The following is a 22,534-nucleotide window of genomic DNA, read 5'->3' as shown; positions in this document are numbered from 1 at the left end:
AGGCCGTGCTGATAAATACAGAAACTCCATCTTTATTGGCTGTATAAACATCTCTGGGCTGTACATACATTTCATACATCGTAGTGGAGGGCCGAAAGAGGGGACCCCAGCAACACAACAGCTCACCCTCTTTCGCCAAGGCCCACCCACTCTGTGCAAACCAAGGCCAACAGCTCCCACTCCCTCTTCCTCCCAGAAGTCACTGTATAGGAAGGGGGTCAGGGGTCAAGGCGGTAGGAGATAGGAGGGCTCGGTGGGGGAGGACACATGTAAGTGCTAGAATCAAACACTGAAGCAAAACAGGCAACTGGCACAGGCAGCAAGCTGGGACCCGGGGTGGGGGGTTGTGCAGGGAAGGGGAGTGAGGGGCCAAGCTGCCCTCTGGGCTCACAACCACGGCTCTGGGGTCTTGCCCTCACCACGGCAAGAGAGACCCGCTCTGGAGTCTCTGCTGAAAGCCCGGGAACTGGGGACAAGGAGGCCACAGGTATCCCAAGGATGGCAAGGGGGGAACAGGAGCCAAGACCCCAGCCCCCCTCACCAAGTAGCCCCTCTCACTCCATTGAACACATAGCAGACTCCCACCTAGGTGCGTACAGCTGCGGGGGCACTGGAGACTCGGATTCTAGGTGGGCAGGTGGGCAGGCGAGCAGGCGGTGAGGGAGAAAGAGGCTCTCAGGGGAAAGAACAGAGACCCTGGACTAGTACTCCTGGGACAGCAGTCAGTGGAAGGAGAGACAAGGCCCAAGAGAGCCCCCCTAGCCCAGCCAGGGGGGACGACAGCAGCAACTGGTCCACACAATGAGGACAGGGAACAAAAAAAGAGAAGATGCAAAGAGAAATACTGTGTTAAATAGGGGAGCGGGCAGTCTCTACTCCACCCTCAGAAGAGCCTCGTGCCCACACAGCAGCTGAGACAGGTGCCCACTCCTCTCCACTCACACGGCCAGGGGGCAAAAGGGGGGTGCGAGAGTCCACCAGCCAGAGCGAGTGGCATGCACCAACAGAGTAACACTACTCTTTGGGCCTGCTCCTTTCCAACCAGGGACTCGGGCCCAGGACTGACTGATGATCAGGGTGTTATCAGGTCAGGGATGTGGACACAGAGGGGCTTGGCAGGGGCCTGATCTGTGAGAGGTGGAGGGACTACACACTCCCTGGGGCCTGCTGGGCAAACAAATCCTGGAAGGTAGGAACTGGGCACCTGGTTCTGCAAAGGGCAAGGAAAAGGAGACGGGGCAGGTCTAGGGGCAAAGCCCCTAGCCACTCAAGGGATGCAGATCCACTTTGACTTTCTCCCCACAGCTCAGCATTCCTATGGTGGGGAAGAAGCCACCAGAAGGTACGACAGCATCCTTCTTTCCGATGATCTTGCCATTCCGAGTGAAGAAAACCTGGGGGTGGGGGCACAGAGAGGAGTGGAGCAGGCTGGCTCTGGCCTCCTCTGATGATGCAGGCTTGAAACCCAAGCGCTGGAAGCTCCCAACTCCCAGAACCACCAAAGGGGAGAGACTCGGGTGACATGGGAAGTAACCACAAGAGGGCGTCTGGAAACCAGCTCCCCACCATAGTCTGGCTGCATCCAGCATCTCAGAACACGCCTACCACCAGGCTTTCCCTCTTCCTGCCTCTGGCTCCCTTCCTATTAGCCCACTACAACAGCCCCTGCCCAGGCCCAGGAACCCCAGTCCAAGCCCACACCCTCTCCACTTACCACCACCTTCTTGCCCTCATGCTCTTGCTCAATCTCTTCCCCATCTTCTTCCTCTTCCTCTTCCTCCTCTTCCTCTTCTCCCTCCTGGTGCAGGTACATGACATTCCGGACGTTCCGGACGGCTCGGGCAGTAGGGGACAGGATCACTGTGTCACAACTGTCATCACTGTCACCTAGGAGGCCAGGAAACCTGAGCTCCTGTGGTGCTGCCCCCACCGTCTGCCCAATCAGCCTGGCTGGCCACCCCTACCCCACTCACCCTCGCTGTCCAGAATGTAGTCTCGGGGGAACATGATTCCGCAGCCCATAATGTCCCCTTTATAACAGCGTGGCCCGAATGGGTCGCCCACGCCACTGCCATGGAAGATCTTCCCGTCATCTGCCGGGGAGGAGGGGAGACGATAAGGCCTACACTTGAAGGAGGGGCTGACACTCCCCCCCCTCCCCACAAAGAGGCCCGTATTTTGAGCAGAATCCTTGCTCACCTCCCTCTCTGGCCCTGAGGAAGAGAGGGAGTCAAGGTGAAACAAAAATGGAGAGACAGAAGTAGGAAGAGGCCCCAGATTTTTTCTAAAAAAGTGATACAGTATCTGTTCACTAAAGAAGCTTAGGGGCTGACTCGCTCAGGGAGGTGGCAGGAAAGGGGCGAGGGGCCGAGAAGGGGATGTGGGTGACACCAGGAGCTCACGGCAACTCCTTTCTAAAGAAAGCCCTAAAGAGAGTCAAGCCAACCAAAAAAAGAAAGTGCAGAATCTGCAAGAGGACGCAGAGGGAGCCAACTCAGAGGCCTGGAATGTCCAGTTTGGGCCCAGATCCCCCCGCCCCTGTTCGGCTCCCCTCGGTTTTCAGGCTGGAAGGAAAAACACAGACGAGGAGAAAGCACTACTGGCCTGGGAAGGGGAAATGATACGGCAGCAGGGAAAGGCTCTCCAGCCAGTCGCTAGAGGGGAAACCCATCTGCAGGGGGGTGGGGGGGGGGGGGTTTCAGGAAAATGGATGTCCCTGTGCCTGTACATGCCCCACTGCCCTGACGGCCTCAGGACAGCCCCAGCTCACCTGCGTGATAAGCCACAGAGCCTCTGCTCCAGCCAGGGTGTCTGTTCTTGGGATAATCCTGCACCGAGAAGGAAAAAGAAAACCTATGGTAGCATGCATGGAAAAAGGACAGGAGAGGGCATCTGAACTTTCAGTCTTCTCAGACAGATGGCTGCTCATACCCCTGCGGCCTCCCACAGCCTTCAGGCACTGGGAAAGCAGGACAAGCAGGGAAGGTGACCAGGAGACCTGGCTTTCACAGGCGGCGCTGCAGGCTGTGCCTAGCCCCACCTTCAGGCCCAGTGTGCATGGTACAGTCAAGACCCTCTCTCAGGTTGTGGCGGAGGAGGGGGAAGGGTCTGTACCCTCCCACAGCGAACACATATAACCATATTCTGTCCACGCCTGCCCAACACCTCTCCCCGATTTCCCCAAGAGTCTCCAGGCCCCATCCCAATAGGCCCAGGCCTGAGTAGCAGTACAGGTAAAAAGCCAGCATGAGTGCCCACCTTCCGGGCCAGCCCCAAGGCGATGTAGCATTTCTCTCCAGGGTCCACGATCTCCACCTCAAAGTAGTGGCTACGTGTGCTCAGTGGGTGCCGGGCCTGGGCCAGCCCCACGTCAACGATGCTCTTGCCCTTGCCCAAGTACTCCAGCAGCTGCAGGGGAAGAGCCAAGGGCAGTGGGTGGTATGGAGGGCAGATAGACACCTGCCCTAGAAACCTGGTCCCAAGGCACTCGAGACCAGCTTCCTGGGTCTGACAAAACCCCTGGCTGAAAGGGAAAGGCACCTAGCAGCGCGCCGTGGGCCCCAACGTTCTAGGCAGGCATGAGAGAACAGGTTGGACTGGCGGGCAGCAAAGGTGGCAGCATGGGCAGAAGGGGTGAGCCCGGCACACACCTGCCGCCTGAGCTGCAGTCTCTCCTTGCTCTGGAAGAGAAGCGGGCGCCAGCCCAGCAACCCGGAAGGCTGAGCTCCAGGGAGCACATGGTGGAGGGGCGGTCTCCAGGCTGTGCCATCACCTCCCTGAATCATCCTGCTGGACGAGGCCTCCCCAAGGGCCCTGGGCACAGAGAGGAGGAGCCCTGAAGACCAGGCTGAGCGGACCCCTGGAGGGGCCTAATGGGGAGGACAGGGAGGGTGCGGGTGTTAGGTGCCAGGTCCAGATGTCTGAAGGAAGGGAGATGAGCTCAGAAACCGATTCTGCCTGGGATGGGACGACCATAATTCCTCAAGGTCTGTTTTACTCGCCTTTGGAGAGCTGGGTCAGGGAGGTGCCAAGGGAAGCCAGAGAACCCAGAATGACCAGCTCTACTCCTTTACTTAACATGAGGGCAGGGAACCGGCGGGCCAAACACACGAGGCAAGCTTTCCTGCTTGCAGCCCCTCACAGCTCTTGCAGAGGGCTGGGGTATGTGGGGCTGTGGGGAGAGGGGAGGTGACTGATGGACTCTTGGGGGCTCTTCAGTTCCACAGTGGTCCTGCCCGGGCATGATGGGGCGGCAACCCCCAAGCTGGGAGGATTTATTTATCAGTTGTCATGGTAATGGTGAGGTTATGACTCAACCCCATCCCCTCTTTCCCCACCCTCAGCATCACCTGGGAATCCTTAATCCCTTTTTAATTAGCCAAACTGCCCCTCAAGACTTTATTCTACCCTCCCGCCCCTCCAGCCCCAAAGGAAACACTGCCTGGGGACCTCCTCCACTTTCCCTGGCAAGCCTTTGGACGCTGGCCTCTCACCCCCCCCCACCCCGAGAACTCGTGCCTGAACAGGAAAGGAATGAGGATCGCCTGCACCAGCGTGGAAGCCTGCATATGTCTCCAGCAAGGCAGGGCCTGCAATCTGCACCACTGCTTCAGAGAGGAACTGGAGGGACTGGGCCCCCTTCTTGGGCTGGGATCCCCAAAGCCCGGCCACCTCAAGTCCATCCTCTCTTCCCGCTCCAAAAGAGAATGGAGGCGAGCGGAGGCGACCAGGGGAAAAGCCAGGGCTGCCTGGGACATCCACACCCAGGCCTTTCAATGTCCTCCGGCTACCACCCTGCGTGTTTCGAGTTACAATGGCTCTTTCGTAGTCACACCCCTAGCCCAGGTCTCCTGCTTTCTTTCCTCAGAATGGGGTCCCTGACAGGCCATCTTCTGATTTACTCACTATTCCACACTGCTGGAATTCCCCAGTCGGCCCTCTGTGCTGACTACCCAGCCGGCCTCCTCCTCCAGCTCCCTGCAGGCCTGAGGGGTGGCGTCTTTGCGGGCTCCCAGCCCGCCCAGTGTGCGCAGCCCCCAACCCACCCTCTCTGGCCAGCATTGCAGAGCTGGGTGGGGGACCCCACAGCTGCCCTTGACCCACTTCGTCCAACTGGCCTCGGTGTAGGAAACACAGTGTTCTTTGCTGAAAGAGCCAAGAGACAGATGCTCCAGATCCCGATCCTTGGGAAAAACCCGCCCAACCATTTCCTCAGCCTCAGCCCCGAGGAGACTGCAGACTGCGGTCTTGGCCGCTCACAGTGTGGGGCCACTTTCTCCAGCTAAAAGGTCAGGAGGGCCAAGCACATGACCTGGGACTCTGCAACCCACTCCCCAGCCAGCCCACCACTCAGACATGACGGCTGACAGCTGGGAGGCTAGGTCCCCGCAATGCCGCCCTCCGCAAGTGAGGCACAGCCGCCCCGCAGGCTGTAAGCCCCCCAACTCCCCTGCTGCTCTCTCATGGGCTCTCCTGCTCCTGTCCGATGAAGGCCCCCCAAGCCCTCACAGTGAGTCCCCCCAGAGCGCTCCCAACACCTACGGGGCAGGTGGACACTGTGGCCTCGCAGGCAGATCCTAGCTCAAGTTCACTCCCCTTCCTGAGACCAGGGCTGAGAGCAGATGGGAGCTTTACCCCTGAGCTGCCAGACTCTCGATACTGGTCCCTCAACCTGTGCCTTGGAAGCCTCTCCGTTAGAAAGAGAATTGCATGGACCCAGGTTCCAATCTTAACTCCAGTTACTTACTAGCTACTAACTTCGAGCAAGTGATTTCCTCTGCTTTAGGCCTCAGTTTCTTCAACAGTGACATAGGGATACTACCACCTGCGTTTCCAAAATAAATGAAGGGTGTCAAGTGCCCAGCACAGAGCCCGCACCCAGCAGGGGCTCAGTAGCTGTTCTACCTTTCCCTAAATCAGGAAATGGGGCTTGGACCTGAACATTCCAACACGTCGGTGCTCCCTAAACATTAACAGCCACTCTAGAGCTACAACAGACTAGACCTGCCAATCACAGAAGGAAACAATCCATCTCAGCCCTTACTTCCAACTACAATGGCCCTCTAGGCTCCCAGAACTGGTCACTCCCCCCGCCAGGAGAGATGAGCCCCAGATGACTCCATCCCAATCCACCAGCTGTCCCCTCTTAGTGCTTCTCCTCCAACAATGCTGGACCAAGAGGAATGTACCCCTGCATCTTTGGGGGGGCAGGGTCAGCCACTCCTTGGGGCTCTCAAACCCCCCTGACTCTTGCACATCCTCCTCACACCCCCAAAGCCTCGGGAGGCCAAACAGGTGGACTCAAGGGCACAGAGCCAAGGCTGCAGCACCCGGGGCAGAGAGTCTCCTGCGCTCCAACCCCCCCACCGCGTACCAGCAGTGCCTTCCCAGCCTCTTCTCTCCTGCTGGTATCCGCCCTCCTCCTCTGGCAGCCCTTCTCCTCTTGCCAGCAGAGACCCTAATCCCTCTTGACAGGAGCAAGGGAGGGCTCAGTGCCCTGAGGGCCTAGAAGCAGCTGAAACAGGAACCCAGAATATGCTCCCCACCGGCCAGCTCAGGCCCCAACATGGTCTCCTCCTGGGTTGGTTGGGGGAGGACCCCAGAGGGTGGGGCCTCCTTCACCCCTCTTTGTGTACCAGAGGTGTTGTCCCGTCACTAAGGAGTTGCCAGAGGAGCTAGGAGCAGGAAACAAAGAGAGAATGAGGCTAATCCCTCAGCTTTACCTACTGCCCCCCACCCTCCCACACATGACTTCACTTTGCAAGGCCTGCGGGCAGGGATGAGGTGAGGGGCAACACCCCCATCCCTGAGCAAACATGGCAGCAACTCTTCAACACCCTCAGTGCTCTGCAAAGTGGCGGGGGGGGACTCCTTGGGAAGGGAAACTGAGGCCCCAGGATGCAGGGGGAAGAATTCCACCCAAGAAAGAGCCAGGTTAGTCTGGATATGACAACTGTTGAAGCTAGGTAGTGGGGAGATGGGTGCTCACTGTGCTGTTGCTTCAACTTTTCTGTATGTTGGAAATTGTTCATAATGTAACGTTAGAGCAAAAAAAAAATGGGGGTCAGGAATTTGCTCTTCTTTGTGGGAAGAACTGCTGAGAAGGGAAGAGAGAGGATAACTGAGACTCCGAATTGAGAGAGAGGCCTAGGAGGCAAAGGGTCCCATGGCAGCCAGGTAAGTTCCCCTAGAAGGACGGGGGCGAAGGGAGCTAGTCAGGAGACTCGCAGGGCAAGTGGGAACTTAAGCCCAGAATTCCAGATTCATCTTATGAGAGGGGCCAGGAGGAGAGACGATGGGCTACAGGAGAGGGGCTGGGGAGAAAGGCACAGCATGTATCTGGCAGTGGACAGGGCCAGGGCAAGGGATCCAAGAATGAGTGTCTGGGCTTAGTTTCGTGGCTAATTCACTGTTTCACATTTGAACCAGTCTCTTCGCTTCTGAGTGGGGCTGTCTTTTCATCAGCCACACAACAAAAAGAGCTGTGGGAACACGAGGGTTGTCATGATGACAAGGATGACTATGGGAGGGAACTCCAAGCACCGTGGGTCTGGGCGCCGGGGACACTGCAGGCCATGCGTGTCAGGGAACGGTCTCCAGCTCCGCGCTGAGAAGCCCTGGACTGGATGGCATCAGAGCCTCTCTCAAACCTTTATGGTTCTAAAGGGCACTCGACTGGAAACTTCACCCAAGACAGGCTCCAACCCACAGCAAGAGGTCTGAGGCCCCAGGGAAAGGCTCCCCACAGAGGGGACGGAAAACAGGAAGAGCAAAGAGGAGAAAGAGCTGAGCTAGACATCTTTAGAAATGGGAGGTACAGGCATGGCCCTACTGACCTCTCCCAGGCTCCTCCAGGAAACACAACTCTAAGGGCTGGATCAGAATTACACTGGGTGGTCAGAAGGGACAAGAGGGAGCAGGGCAAGAGACAAGTGGGGATGGAAGAAACTGGGTAAGTCACCCTCATTTGAAAGATGGCAAGAAGGGGCGCCTGGGTGGCTCAGCGGGTTAAAGCCTCTGCCTTCGGAGGCTCAGGTCATGATCCCAGCATCCTGGGATCAAGCCCCGCATTTGGCTCTCTGCTCAGCAGGGAGCCTTCATTCCCCGCCCCGCTGCCGGCCTGCCTCTCTGCCTACTTGTGATCTCTATCTGATAAATAAATAAAATCTTAAAAAAAAAAGAAAGAAAGAAAGAAAGAAAGAAAGAAAGAAAGAAAGAAAGAAAGGAAGGAAGGAAGGAAGGAAGGAAGGAAGGAAGGAAGAAAGAAAGAAAGAAAGAAAGAAAGGTGGCAAGAGGAGGAGAGAGGCAGATATCCGTCAAGAGGCTCATGCCCTCGTCTGCCCCAGGGGAGCAGGTGCTCAGGGAACGGAGTGCCCACCCTGCCGGCAGTCCCAGCCTGGGGTGAGGGTCTGAGACAAGAGCCAGACTTCACAGCTCATGTCTAAGAAAGAAAAAATTCTCCAAAGTGTGACCTGAGGGCACTGGGGGAGGGCAGAGAGGAAGGAAGACTATTTATAAATGTCTACAGGATTCTACATCGATTAGAAAAGATTGCCTGGGAGGAGCTGGGGGCAGAGTGGGGACAGGTCCAGGCAGGGAAAGGATGCCAGGAAAACACTCCTGAGGAGAGGTCAGGGATGGGAGCTGGAACATCGCCCTGGCTCAGTCCCAAGTTCAACTCTGTAGATGTTGTCAAAATGATAGTGGATAGTAGAAGGGGGAAAAGATAGGAAAGAGATGAGGGTCAAGGAGTGGGGATCTGAAGCCCCTGGCTTGCAGCCAGCACCATCCTCAGAACCCAACGCCAGAGGGGGTGCAGAGTATCAGAAGCAACAGGAGGGCACACATGCTGCCATTTTCCTTAAGTCTGACTCACCTTGAACTCCAGAATGGGGGGAGCCTTGCTCATAATCCACTCCCACCCCCCACTGTCTCTGTTTTGCTACCAAAGGCTGAACTGAAAACAGCCTGGGTTTGGGTGAGAAGGCCAGAGGGTGGAGAATAAGGTTGAGCCAGAAGCAAGAGGGCAGCAGGGGGACAATTCGAAGTGGGAGGCCCAAGCAGCCCACTGGAGGTCAGGGCCAGACCCCTGACTCAGCAGCCATTCACTCCCAACCCAGCATGAGACAGAGAGGGTAAAGGTGAAGAACTTCCCTCTCCCAAGGTTCAAATATTCCCCAAGAAAGTTTCAAATCCAGGGAAAGACCAGAGCAGGTACAATGGGAAGATGTCTAAAAAAGCAAGCTTTGCAGAGTCCAGGATGCTCATGGAATTTTCATCTGCCTCTGTTCTCGTCCTCTATTAAAATGTAGCGGGGGACACCTGGCTGGCTCAGTCATTAAGCATCTGCCTTTGTCTCAGGTCATGATCCCAGGGTCCTGGATTGAGCCCCACATCGGGCTCTCTGCTCAGCGGGGAGCCTGCTTCTCCCTCTCCCACTCCCCTTGCTTGTGTTCCCTCTCTCACTGTGTCTCTGTCAAATAGATAAAAAAAATATTTTTTTTAAATGTAGGGAGAAGACAGAAGACTCTGATAGTCACGCTTACTACAAAAAGATCTCAGAACCTTCCCCCATGGGACTGGGACTTGTGACAGTGAATGGAGAGCTTGGACCTGCTGAACTGGGATGCGGCAAAATGGGGATCTAGGCATCCCACTTGCAAGTGAGCCCCAGCCTTTCAAAGGCAGGTGTATAGGGCAGCAGAGGGCACGGGGTACAGAAGGAACCAAAGAAGGCAAAGGAGAACCTAGTGCCATGCCGAGAGTAGAGCAACTAACCTGAGCTCTCCGGGCCGGGCAAGGGAAGAAAAACAATCAGCACTAAGGGGAACACGGATCTGGGTTCAAAGAATCATGTCAAGGTCCCAAATTCCCATCTCCCAAAACCCTACAAAAGACACTGTCTTCACTCCCCATTCTAATAATTCAGACCCGCTTATGCGGCCCAGGGAGGTTCGGCCCAGCCCTCCCCGCCGACCACCCCCACCCCACCGCCTGTCACTCACAGTTCCACAGACTCGGACATCATGCAGCCGGCCCCACTCGTCCTCGTAACTGTCCACCATCATGACACTGTCGTCTTCGCGGCCCAGCTCAGCGTTGAGGTGCAGGCGCACCTCCTCACCCAGAGAGTGCATGCCCACCGCTGGGAACAGTCCATCTGGGGACATGGGCATGATGGTGGAGCCCACCTGCAGCGGAAGGAGGGAGAGCCGGAGGGAAGGAGCTGCCACCTGGCTCCCTGTTCCTCAGTGCACCTAATTCTCACCAGGGTACTTCTGAGATGATGCAACAAATAATTATCACACACACTGACAGACAGAAAAAAAGAGGTACAGAGAAGTTTAAAAAGTGGCTAAGGACTCCTGGACGAGCAAGGCACCCACAGCGCTAGACGGCAAACACAAGTCTCTTGACCTTTGGCATGTGAGTGTGTTCTGGAGCAGAGGCAGGGACACTAAGGAAAGACGTCATCGTGGCCAAGGCCTAAGAAAGCCATCCTCCCAGGGTGGGAGAAGGAGTTGGGTAGGAGAAGAAAGAGAGCTGGGGGTCCCTCTCTTCTACTTGCTCTTCCCCATCCCTTCAGCACTACTAGGCTCTCTCTGAAGAGGGAAGGAAAGATGTGAAACAAGAAAATAACACAGAAAGGACATATCCTCAAAAGCATTCAAGTCAAAGCTCCGAAGAGGACCTCCAGCTTATGCGTCAAAGCCATAACCTCTACCTCTCGTTTTTTTGCTCAAAACCTTCCCCCACATCACTCAATCCTGCTCCCCCTACCCCATTTCGGTCCACCTGCCCCTCTGCATCTCTCGTCTAGGCTAATGTCCCAGCTTCCCTGGGCAGGGGAAGTGGCTTCTCCCACGTGCAGACTTCGGGGGAAGCCGAGGATGGCCTGAAGGAGGTGGGAACTAAGCCAAGGGGTCCCTGGGCAAGCCCCAGCTGGGAGATTTTCATTCCCACAATTCCTTGGATGGCTTCAAGCCACTTAAATCCCACCCAGGATTTCCCACTCACCCGTTTCCCATTTTTGGTGAAGAAGATCTGGGCAGTCTGCACATCAAAGGACACGGGCTCAATGCCGCAACCAATCCGGTCCCCAGAGTTGCACTTTGACCCAAACTGCCGGCCTTTGGCTCGGCCATTGTACAGCCTGTGGACGGGGCAGCACAGACAGAGGACCTGACTCTGGCCTCCCAACTTCTCCAGAGCACCGGACCTCTGGGGCCCCTCTTGCTGCTCCCAGTCATTCTGTGACGCACCTACCTGTGTCCACGCATGAGCTCCACCCTCCCCTCTAAGTCCTCAAACCTCCAAGGCTCGCCATCAGGCCACCTTTCTGTCCTGATCAGAAAAGTCCATGAAAATACCCCAAGATAGGTGAAGGAAGGGCAAAAGCCACCCAAGGTAGTCCTTTGTTATCTAAGGTCCCCAAACCCATGGGAAAGGGGTAAGGTTCCACAGACGGTAACTCACTTGCCGTCATCAGCATGGTAGGCTACAGAATCAGGCAACCAGCCAGGCTGGTGATCCAGGCTGTAGTACTGTGGGACAAGTCCCACAGCTATGGTGCCCCGGACCCCGCTGTCCACAATCGATACCTGGGGGGAGGAGAGCAGGGCAGTCAGCAGGCACCAGAAATGGGATGAGTTGCTGGAGGCTTGGGGAAGAGCAGTCAGACATCAAAAACTCAAAGAGGCTCAGAGAGACCAAAAACATGTGAATCAGAGAAAAGTCAGGGCACTAAGAGAAGCACTGGGGAGACTAGGGGCCTACTTTGTCAGGATTACTCAGAAAGTCATTTCCAAATTATGGAAACAGACAGGAGATGGAGCAGAGGCTGGGCTCAGGTTAGCAGGTGGGAAAGGCCATGGGTCAGAGTCTGGGGATATGTCAACATCTACCTAGCTGAGGGGCAGGAGAACAGAGGGACAGGGTAACAGGACTAGGGCACCTGTCTCTCAGCTGAGGCACCATGCTATCCTGTGCCCTTTTCTCAGCCAAGTAGACAGCCCTGATGGAAAATTAAAAGGATCATGGGGCGCCTGGGTGGCTCAGTGGGTTAAGCCACTGCCTTCGGCTCAGGTCATGATCCCAGGTCCTGGGTTCAAGCCCCACATCGGGCTTTCTGCTCGGCGGGGAGCCTGCTTCCTCCTCTCTCTCTGCCTGCCTCTCTGCCTACTTGTGATTTCTCTCTGTCAAATAAATAAATAAAATCTTTAAAAAAAAAAAAACAAAATTAAAAGGATCAGATCAAGAATCTAGTAAAAGAGCTCCCTGGAGCTTAACAAGCTCTCCCCCTGCTCTGCCCACCCACTGCCTTGATCACCTCAAAATAATTGCTGTCCTTGGTCAGAGGTCGAGAAGCCACGTAGCAGCCAACTTCACCGGAGTTTCCATGGTAACTGAGGGAGGAATGAGGGGGGAGTTCCATGAGCAGCCTAGCCCAAGAGCTGGGGGGAGGGCCTTAGCATCTCCACCCCCAACCCCCAACCCCCAAGGGCCAACACAGTGGAGACTCCATCAGACCACACTTCAGGACATCTGCACAGACACCATAATGAAATACTTGAGGTCACCCACCCCTCCCGCTGCCTCCAGCCAGGGTCCAGCCCACACCAGACCAACACAAGCCTGGCTCCTTCATTTCCAGGGGGAAAAGAATGCAGAGCCTCCCTTAGTTGCCTAGTAGGGGGTCTCACAACCCTGTGCTAACCTCAGTCCCTCATGCTGCAGCTTCAGCCCTTTTCCTCTGGCTCTGTCCTCAATGGAACTGAAGAAAGTCTGGTCTCTATCCTCTGTACCAAAGCCCTTTGTAGATTGGAAGATGGGTATTGGGTCCCCACTCCTCAGCTTTCTTGTCTCCAGGCTAAATAGCACTACTTCCTTCCCCCACTTCAGGGACAGCTTTGTGAGAGAATTAGGTTCAGAAGGAGTCAGGGAAGGGGATTAAGCCAGAAAAGAGAGAGAAAACAAACACAAACACACACCCCAAAGGGTTGGACAGTGGCGGGCAGGATGCACTAGGGAACTGTCCTTTCCAAAACAGGAAATCCACTGCCTCTGACATGGCTACTCTCCTCCAAACCCAACCCCTGAGACCCAGGCTGTGGAGACACAGACACCCCACACTGGAGTCCTCTCAACGAGGCGCTGGGGCAACTCAAGGCACCTGCCGCTTCCTATCTCTCATAATTCAAGGCACCTGCCGCTTCCTATCTCATAATTCCTTCCAACGTGGACCAGGACAGAGTGACCCAGGAACAGGCAGAACAAAGTGAGGGCTGTAGGAGCACATGCTGCTCCACTCAGAAAGGCCTCCAGGGTCAAAGGCTCGCCCAGTGTAGACAGTTCTTGCTTCCAAAAAAGCCCTTTTTCATCTCTAAGATCTGGCAGAGCAAGGAAAATGTGAAAGCACCCCCCAGCCGCCGCCACCTCACCTCAAAGTGTCTCCATCTACAAGAATGTGCTTGAACCTCTCCTGGTATCGGAAAGCCCGGACCTCCCGAATCTCCCGGATCCTCCGGCGCCAATTCAGAAACCGGTAGTGCAGGTTGAGGTCATCCATCTTGTTCATGAGAACAAACCTGCCACGGGGAAAAGGGGACTGAGAAGGAAGCAGGGCCCTGAGCAAAGCAGCTCAGCCTGTTTGACCCAGAACGTGGACAGGGCACTGGACTCGAAGCCATCCTTTCATTTGGCAAACATGTACTGACTCCTGCTATATGCACCAAAAACAGGTGGCATTCCTGTTCTCACTGCACTTCCATTCTAGTCGGGAGGCATGACAGATGAGACACAGACCCGACAGTGTTGGCCAGTGGAAGAAACAACAGAGTGGGGTGACACAGAATAATGGGGTAAAGTCTAAAGACTACTTTGGATACAGTGGACAGAGGAGGCCTCTCTGAGGTGACATTTGATTTAAGAAGAGGCCAGGCCATGTGACAAGCCCAAGGAAGAGTACTTCAGGTAGAGGGGACAGCCAGGACACAGGTCCTGGGCTAGAAGGGAGCAGGCATGGTAGAGGAACAGAAAGGCCAGGGTGGCTGGTGTGTAGGGAAAATGTGGGAGAATGTTCAAGAAGAGGATGGGAAGAAGGCTGGAGCCAGAGAGAGGCCCTACAAGGCCCTGCAGACCATGTTAAGGAGTTTGGATTTCCTTCCAAGTGGGATGGGAAACCTCTGGAGGGTTTTAAGCAAGAAAATGATAGGATTTTAAGGTTTATCAGATCTTAAAGATCATTCCTGCCCTTGTCTGAAGAATCGATCATAACAGAAGCAAGAGCAGAAGTGGAGAACAATTTAGCAGGAGACTGTTCCAGCAGCTCCAATGAGACATGGTATCCATTAGGATGGTAGCAGTGAAAATGGAGAGAAGTAGAATGACCTGGGTATTTAAACCACCACAATGCTAATGAATGAATGGATGGATGGATGGATGGATGGATGGGTTTTTCCTGGAAGCGAAAAGTGAGAAAAACAGGAGGTTATTTTCTCTTCCTGTCACCCAATACTGGGACAGGGGTTCCATCAAGGCCGGACAGTGCCTTGCATACAGTAGGTGCTTAAATAAGCCTCAGCTGGGCTGAATTCAATCCTTCAATCCTAAAGCGCCCCCTCCTGCAGTAGCTGCAAGCCACCACGTGGCCCAGAAGGGTAGGCACCAGCGGGGCTGCCCTCCTCGCAGCAACCAGGGCTCCACCCTAGACAGATACTGGCCCCCAGACCTGGGGACGTCTGCTCGCCCAGAACCGCACAGCCTCGGCACCCACGAGTGGCAGCCGCGCCGGGTACCTCCTCCAGCCTGGGCACGGCCTGGTCGCTCAGACGAGACCCGGGGACCCGGGGGTCCGGCTCGTCCCCGCGACTACGCACAGTCTCCCCAGGCCCGGCACCGAGGAGGGTCCCGAGGCAGGAAGCCCAGTAACCGGGGCTCACGCCACGCCCCTGACCCCGAAGCCCCCGCCCAGGACCCCCGCCTCCTGCCTCAAGCTCCCAGGAGACCCGAGGCCTCCGGGACCCCGCCCCCGATCCCCGCCTACCGGGGCCGCCGCGTCCTCCTCATCCATAGGCCTCTCAGCTCCGCACCCTAGCTCCTCGGCCGCCGCCACCACACACATCCGGGTCCCCGCCCTTCCTACGCTCCCCCGAGGCCCGCCCCTCCCCTCCCACCCCGGCCAATCTGCAGCGGCCCAGGACGACGGACATCTGCAGGGGCCAATCGGAGGAACGCAGGCAGGGTCGGGCGCGGCCCGGTGAACTGGGTACCTAGCGCAGGGTCGGGCTGGTAAAGCCGAGTGTCGGAGGGTGGGAGGCGGCGACGTGGCGGCGCGGCCCGGCGCCCTGGGCGCTGACTGGGCAGCCAAGGGGCGGCTCCCGCACTGGGCGGGGAGAAGGTCGCTGCGCACCTACCGCGACTGCCAATCTTGCCCGAGCGCTCCTTCTGTGCGGGACGTGCGGCGGAGGAAGGCTTCGTAGCAACGTCCTTTTGATCCACTCCGCACCCTTCTGAAATGAATCTTGTTATTATCTCCCTTTTGCAAATGAAGATCCTGAGGCTGGCCTCCATAGCTCGTGCACCTAACTGTTCCCGCATGCTTTATATTCGCCGGACCTGTGCTGTTACCATGTGCTCTCTATTCTCCGGAGCTCCGTGTCATGTCATCTTCCGCTCGTTCTGGGAAGGACAGTCCATTCCAGGAGGAGAGAACTTTGGATGCGGAAAGCTCAGTGGCACGAAACGTCACGCTGTTCTGGACCGGAGGCTCTGGGTGTGACCTAAGTAAAGTTAGGCGGGAGTCATTACGTGAGGGTGGAAGGATACTTATATTTATTGAGCACCTACTGAAGAGTGTTTGGAGCTGCCCAGATCGCCTCCCATCACCAGATTTCTCTTCCAGATTGGAGGGTTTTCCCTCCTCTGCATTCTCATACCATGTCATTTGGGCCTCATCGCTAGCACTTTTTTCTTACCCTTTATTATTTAAGTGTCACCTCTGTATATAGATCTATCTCTGACAGACTGTGGTATCCTTCAGAGCCTGGGCTTTATCCCATGCTTATAAATAGTTATTGTTACAAATGTTGGATGGGATGGAAGCCATCATCTTGTATACCAAACAGCAGCCACTTGGCCACTTGGCATGATGGAAATCGATGAGGAAAGTAATTGTAGATCGGAAATTGGGAAATCTGGATGAAAGCTTCAGTTCTGTCTGTGCCTGAGGTCAGGTCTTGGTGTTCTTACCCATAAACAAAAATTTTGAAGCATGTGATCTCTTAGCTCCTTTCCAACCCCTGGATTGCAAAAATCGAGTTACTTTTCCCAACTCATCTCTGGCTCCTGTTTCCTTCATTGCTTCTCTTTGACCTCCTCTTCCTAAGCTATGACAATAGCCCCCAGCCTCAGCTCCACTCCTCCCAAAGGCAGCCAAAAAGCAACAGGCCAAGGCTGCTTCCAGAGTCACAGCCATCCCACACAAGGTCTCCTGGCTCCTTCCAGGAACTCGCTAGCTAGTTTGGGCCTGAAATGGAGAAATATCAGAAGAAGGTGTTTTCAGAGTGTTACTGATGGTGATTCCATCCGAGATTTTCTGATCAGGTCCCAGGTGTGGGGCTGGCCCTTTCAGAGAATCCTCCATCAGTTGGCATCCTCAGGATTTAATTGGTAATTTGTGCTTGGTATCTAAACGTATTTGATCAAACAACTTTATTGAGATATAATCGACATATAATAAACCTGACATATTTAAGGTGTACAATTTTATAAGTTATGTATATACCCATGAAAATATCACCACAGTCAAGACAGTGAACATCCCATCACTTCCAAAAGTGTCTTTGTGCTCTTTTTGTAATCCTTCCCTCTCACTCTCTCATCCCCAGGAAACAACTAATCTGCTTTTGGTCACTAGCTGAGTTTGCATTTTCTAAAATTCTGCATAAATGAAATCACAGGGTATATGCTCTTGTGGGGGAGGAGTGTCTGGCTCCTTTTATTCTGCATAATTACCTTAAGATTCATCCATTGTTTTATTGCTGAGTAGTATGCTCCTCTGTGGTTATACCACAGACTGCTTATGATTCACCTGTTGACAGATGGACATTTGGTGGTTTCCAATTTAGGGCTGTTATAAATAAAGCTGCTATGAACGTGTATGCCAAATCTGTCTGGACGTACATTTCATCTTCTCTTGGGAAACCCCTAGGAAGGAATGGCTGTGCCACGTGGTGGATGTATGCTTCACTTTTTGAGAAATTGCCAAACTGTTTTCCAAACTGCTTGTATCATTTTAAATTCCTATCAGCGGCGTATGAATGTTCCATTTGTTCCCCAACCTTTCCAACGCTGGTGTTGTCATTCTTTTTCACTGTGGCCATTCTAGTAGGTATGTAGTGGTGATTCGTTGTGATTTTAATTTGCATTTCCATAATAACTAATGATACTGAAAATCTTTTCAGATGCATACTTGTCATCCATATGTCTTCCGAGGCGAATCTTATTATGTCTCCTTTTGTAGGTGAAGATCCTGAGGCTAATCCATAACGAATCCTCATAAGTCCACAACCGAGAGAGTGGCCATATTTGTGCAAGTCATTTGTCCGGTTTTAAAAATCGAGTGGCTTCACTTAATACTGCATTTTGAAAGTTCTTTATATATCCTGACTTCAAATCCTTCATCAGATATGTGATTTACATTTCTTCTAGTCTGTGTCTTGTCTTCTCATCCTTTAACAGTGTTCTTCCAGGAGCAGAAGTTCATAATCATGAAGATGTACAACTTTTCAAGTTTTTAATTTATGAATCATGCTTTTGGTGTTCCATTTAAGAAATGTTTGCCTAGCCCGAGGTCACAAAATGTTCTCCTGTGTTTTCTTCTAGAAGTTTTATGGTTTTAGATTTTGCATTAAGTCAATAAACCATTAATAAATTTTTTTAAAATTTTGAAACAGTTTATACTTGTGCATGGAATTCCACATGTTAATGTTAACATCTTATATAACTATAGTATAATTAGTGAAAACCAGGATATTAACGTTGGTATAATACTATTAAGTGATTTACAGACCTCATTCAGACATCACCTGTTGTTCCACTAATGTCCTTTTCCTTGTACAACATCCAATCTGGGATCCGACATTACATTCCCTTGTCATGTCTCCTTAGTCCCCTCAATCTGAGACAGTTATTCAGTCTTTCCCAAAGAGTACAGTTGACCCTTGAACGGCATAGGTTTGAACTGTGCAGATCTACTTATGTGTGGGTTTTTTCCTAATAAATATGATACATCTGCATATAACTTTTAATTCCCCCAAAACTTAACTGCTAATAACCCACTGTTGACCAGAAAGCTTACTAATGACATAAACATAACATAACATAAACATAAACAGTCAATTAACACATATTTTGCATGTTATACATATATGTTGTATTATTACAGCAAAGTAAGCTGGAGGAAAGAATGTTACTAAGAAAATCATAAGGAAGAGAAAATACATTCATAGTGCTATCCTGTATTTATCGAAAAAAATCTGCTTGTATGTGGACCAGTATGGTTCAAACCCATGTTGCTCAAGGGTCAACTGTATTTGATGGTGATGTAATAGATTTAATTGCTATCCTTCTTAACTTACTCTGGTTGTTTAATATTAAATTCTAGGCTTTCAGGCCAAAATTTTAGGGAGGAAAAAGAAATATTTACTATAACCAATGTTTTGTTACAGTCTAGGATACTTTCTTCAACAGCTTTGCCAGAGACAGGTTATAAAGAGGGCAGAGCTGGCCTACCAAAAAGGGCAGGAACCCAGACTTCAATCAGCCCCAGGTTGCTTTTGGAAAGAGCCCAGACTTAAGCTGGGGGTATTCTCATAGCTCAAGAAGCAGAAAAAGAGAAGGTCTAGTCTTTTCGTGACTTACCAGGGATCTTTTATATATGATCTTATTAATTCTTTTCTAACTTCTTTCCTTTTTCAGTCTGTGCTGTTTATCATAATAATACATTTCTTGTGTTTATTCCCACCCTACCCGCAACATAAGGCTACCTTCCTTTTAGTTGCCTTAAAACAACCTCTCTCTAGCTCTAGAAGTTACATGTGGTTTGACTATTTAGATAATTTAGCAAAGAAGTCTGTGTTTAACTTATCCAAAGTCTTCATGTTTTTCTGCATCATGAAAGTTTTTATGTTGAAGTGAAAAGAGCATTGAACTTGGAATCCAGTGGATCCCACCATCTAGCTCTGTGGCCTTTGGCAAGGTATTGAACATCTCTAAATAGGTCTTCTTATTTGCAAAGATGGTAATGGAACATTGTGAGAATCATGCAAAATATAAGTAAGCATTCAGTAAACTTGAGTTGTCTGAATATCTCTGCTTCCTCTTCAGACTGAACAGCTCTCATCTATTTGGTTAGCTCTCACAGGCTAGTATCCTTGCCCTGATGGAACATTGCTGAAAGATTGGGATCTTTTCCCATCCAATGAGGCCTCCCAAAGCCCAGAGTTCAGATGTGAAAGTGATTTTTGAACCAGGGTAGGATCATTCACTCATTAAATGCTGAGTACATTAGTGTGGGCCAGGAACTTTATTCGTCATAGGAAAACAAAAACAAAAACACTGAGTACCTACCAAGTATGTCACATGAATTTCCCCTAACACACTTACAACAATTCTGTAAAGTAAGTTTTGCAACCTGCATTTTGCATTTTGCAGAGGAATAGAAATAGAGGATGTGCACTCGGCATCAGGGAAATACAAATCAAAACCACAATGAGATACCACCTCACACCAGTCAGAATGGCTAAAATTAACAAGTCAGGAAATGACAGATGCTGGCGAGGATGCGGAGAAAGGGGAGCCCTCCTACACTGTTGGTGGGAATGCAAGCTGGTGCAACCACTCTGGAAAACAGCATGGAGGTTCCTCAAAATGTTGAAAATAGAACTACCCTATGACCCAGCAATTGCACTACCGGGTATTTACCCTAAAGATACAAACGTAGTGATCCGAAGGGGCACGTGCACCCAAATGTTTATAGCAGCAATGTCTACAATAGCCAAACTATGGAAAGAACCTAGATATCCATCAACAGATGAATGGATAAAGAAGAAGTGGTATATATACACAATGGAATACTAAGCAGCCATCAAAAGAAATGAAATCTTGCCATTTGTGACGACGTGGATGGAACTAGAGGGTATCATGCTTAGTGAAATGAGTCAATCGGAGAAAGACAACTATCATATGATCTCCCTGATATGAGGAAGTGGAGATGCAACATGGGGAGCTTGGGGGGGGGTAAGAAAAGAATAAATGAAACAAGATGGGATTGGGAGGGAGATAAACCATAAGTGACTCTTAATCTCACAAGAGAAACTGAGGGTTGCTGGGGGGAGGGGGGTCGGGAGAGGGTGGTGGGGTTATGGACATTGGGGAGGGTATGTGCTATGGTGAGTGCTGTGAAGTGTGTAAACCTGGTGATTCACAGACCTGTACCCCTGGGGATAAAAATACATTATATGTTTATTAAAAAATTAAAAAATTAAATTAAATTTTTTTTAAAGATTTTATTTATTTGACAGACAGAGATCACAAGTAGGCAGAGAGGCAGGTAGAGAGAGAGAGGTGGAGGCAGGCTCCCTGCAGAGCAGAGAGCCCGATGCGGGGCTCGATCCCAGGACCCTGGGATCATGACCTGAGCTGAAGGCAGAGGCTTAACCCACTGAGCCACCCAGGCGCCCCTAAATTAAATTTTTAAAAAAAGAAAGAAATAGAGGATGTGGGCACTTTCCTAAAGGCATTCATAAGCCAATCAGAAGAAGATAAGATATGGTATATGAAAAGCTGCTAGAAATACAAGATAAACTATAAGGGATGTTGAGAGGAGATACAAGATGAACAGCCATGTAACTGGTAAAGACAGGTGCTGTTCCCACAGCCTAGAAGCCTTCCCCTCAGTCCTTCCTTGTTAAATTTCTACTCCTTCAAGAGTCAATCAAAGCATCACTCCCCTGTGAAGCCTTCTCTCTGATTCTCCCAGACAAACTTAGGTTCTTCTCCCTTTGTGTCACTTAGTCCTTGGTCCCTCCTATCTTTATGTGGTGTCATTGTTGATTTGCTTTTCTGTTTTCCCCAGAGACTGTGAGCTTCTTGGGATCAGGGTGAACAGACTCAATTTCATCCAGAGCTTGATAATAAAAAATTAGAAAACACAGGGTTGGAGAAGAAGGGAAAAGTTAGGAGTGTGATTATGAATAAAACCTCGGGAGTAGGGCGCCTGGGAGGCTCAGTTGGTTGAGCATCTGCCTTCAGCTCCAGTCATGACCCCAGGGTCCTGGGATTGAGTCTGAAGTCAGGATCCCCACTCTTGCTTCTCCCTCTGCCTGCCACTTCCCCTGCTGGTGCACTCTCTCCCTCTCTCTCTCTCTCTCTCACTCACTCACACTCTGTCAAATAAATAAAATCTTCATTAAAAAAAAAAAAGCTCAGGGCGCCTGGGTGGCTCGGTGGGTTGGGCCGCTGCCTTCGGCTCAGGTCATGATCTCAGGGTCCTGGGATCGAGTCCCGCATCGGGCTCTCTGCTCGGCGGGGAGCCTGCTTCCCTCTCTCTCTCTGCCTGCCTCTCTGTCTACTTGTGATCTCTGTCTGTCAAATAAATAAAATCTTTAAAAAAAAAAAAAAAAAAAAAGCTCAGGGGTGCCTGGGTGGCTCAGTGGGTTAAAGCCTCTGCCTTTGGCTCAGATCATGGTCTCAGGGTCCTGGGATGGAGCCCCGCATCAGGCTCTCTGCTCAGCGGGGAGCCTGCTTCCCCCTCTCTCTGCCTGTCTTTCTGCCTGTTTGTGATCTCTCTCTCTCTCTCTCTCTCTCTCCCTGTGTCAAATAAATAAATAAATAAAATATTTTTTAAAAAAGCTCAGAAGTATGAATTTAAAGAGCATATTTGGTCAAGGGGTGGGTGGTTCTTGTAAGGTAATAATAGGGGTTATAGAACAAGTGGATTAAGAACCAAGGATTTGGACTTGATCCTGGAGTTCTTAGGGAGTCATTGAAGGTTTCTAAGCAGAGGAATTATATGCTCTATTTTTCATTTCAGAGAGAATAGTCTGGGTACCGAGAAGGTAGTGTCTAAAAACAGGGCAATCCAAAAGAAGCTATTGGCTTGGTCTAGGTGAAAGACAATGAAAAACCCAAACCATCAGGATGCCCATAGAAATGGAAACACTTTCAGACCAGGTTGGGGGTGGGGTGGTACCTGGGTGGCTCAATCAGTTAAGCATCTGACTCTTGATCTCAGCTCAGGTCTTGATCCTAGGGTTGTAAGTTCAAGCCCCACACTGGGCCATGCTGGGCACGGACCTACTTAAAAAAAAAAAAAAGACCAGATGGGAGAACCAACAGGAATATCAAAAGATATATCCAGGTAATTTCAAAAGAAAAAAGAGTAGAGGATGACTGGGAAATTGGGAAAGTGTTGAGACCATTGGCAAAATAGGAAAGCTGAGGAATGGTTTGTGGGAGGACAGAATAAGAATGG

At 51.7% G+C, this 22,534-nt stretch overlaps 1 protein-coding gene and 1 long non-coding RNA gene across 7 annotated transcripts; one reads left to right on the top strand and one right to left on the bottom strand.

The window, feature by feature from the left end:
* Window positions 1-9: 9 nt before the first annotated feature.
* SPRYD3 (SPRY domain containing 3) lies at window positions 10-15,168 on the bottom strand. Of its 6 annotated transcripts, none has more exons than XM_047739776.1 (11): window positions 15,044-15,168; window positions 13,440-13,586; window positions 12,329-12,404; window positions 11,476-11,600; window positions 11,017-11,152; window positions 10,005-10,190; window positions 3,259-3,408; window positions 2,771-2,828; window positions 1,974-2,093; window positions 1,715-1,887; window positions 10-1,394 (listed from the first exon to the last, which is right to left on the bottom strand). In XM_047739776.1, exons 1-11 carry the CDS (start codon window positions 15,064-15,066, stop codon window positions 1,260-1,262), a joined length of 1,329 nt encoding a protein of 442 aa, XP_047595732.1. In that variant the 5' UTR covers window positions 15,067-15,168; the 3' UTR covers window positions 10-1,259. The 6 variants fall into 6 exon arrangements, with proteins under 6 accessions (XP_047595732.1, XP_047595733.1, XP_047595736.1 ...); XM_047739777.1 differs by lacking the exon at window positions 15,044-15,168 and adding an exon at window positions 14,729-14,869; XM_047739780.1 differs by lacking the exon at window positions 15,044-15,168 and adding an exon at window positions 14,796-14,813.
* LOC125106146 (uncharacterized) lies at window positions 7,786-21,741 on the top strand. Its single transcript, XR_007129245.1, has 3 exons — window positions 7,786-7,892; window positions 12,827-12,830; window positions 21,695-21,741. It is a non-coding gene; the product is annotated as an uncharacterized LOC125106146 (long non-coding RNA).
* The last annotated feature ends 793 nt before the right edge of the window (window positions 21,742-22,534 follow it).

The sequence above is a fragment of the Lutra lutra genome, chromosome 8 (genome assembly GCF_902655055.1).
Source record: "Lutra lutra chromosome 8, mLutLut1.2, whole genome shotgun sequence".
NCBI lineage: Eukaryota > Metazoa > Chordata > Mammalia > Carnivora > Mustelidae > Lutra > Lutra lutra.
Note: the sequence above shows the minus strand (reverse complement) of the source record. Positions and strands in the feature narration are given on the sequence as shown.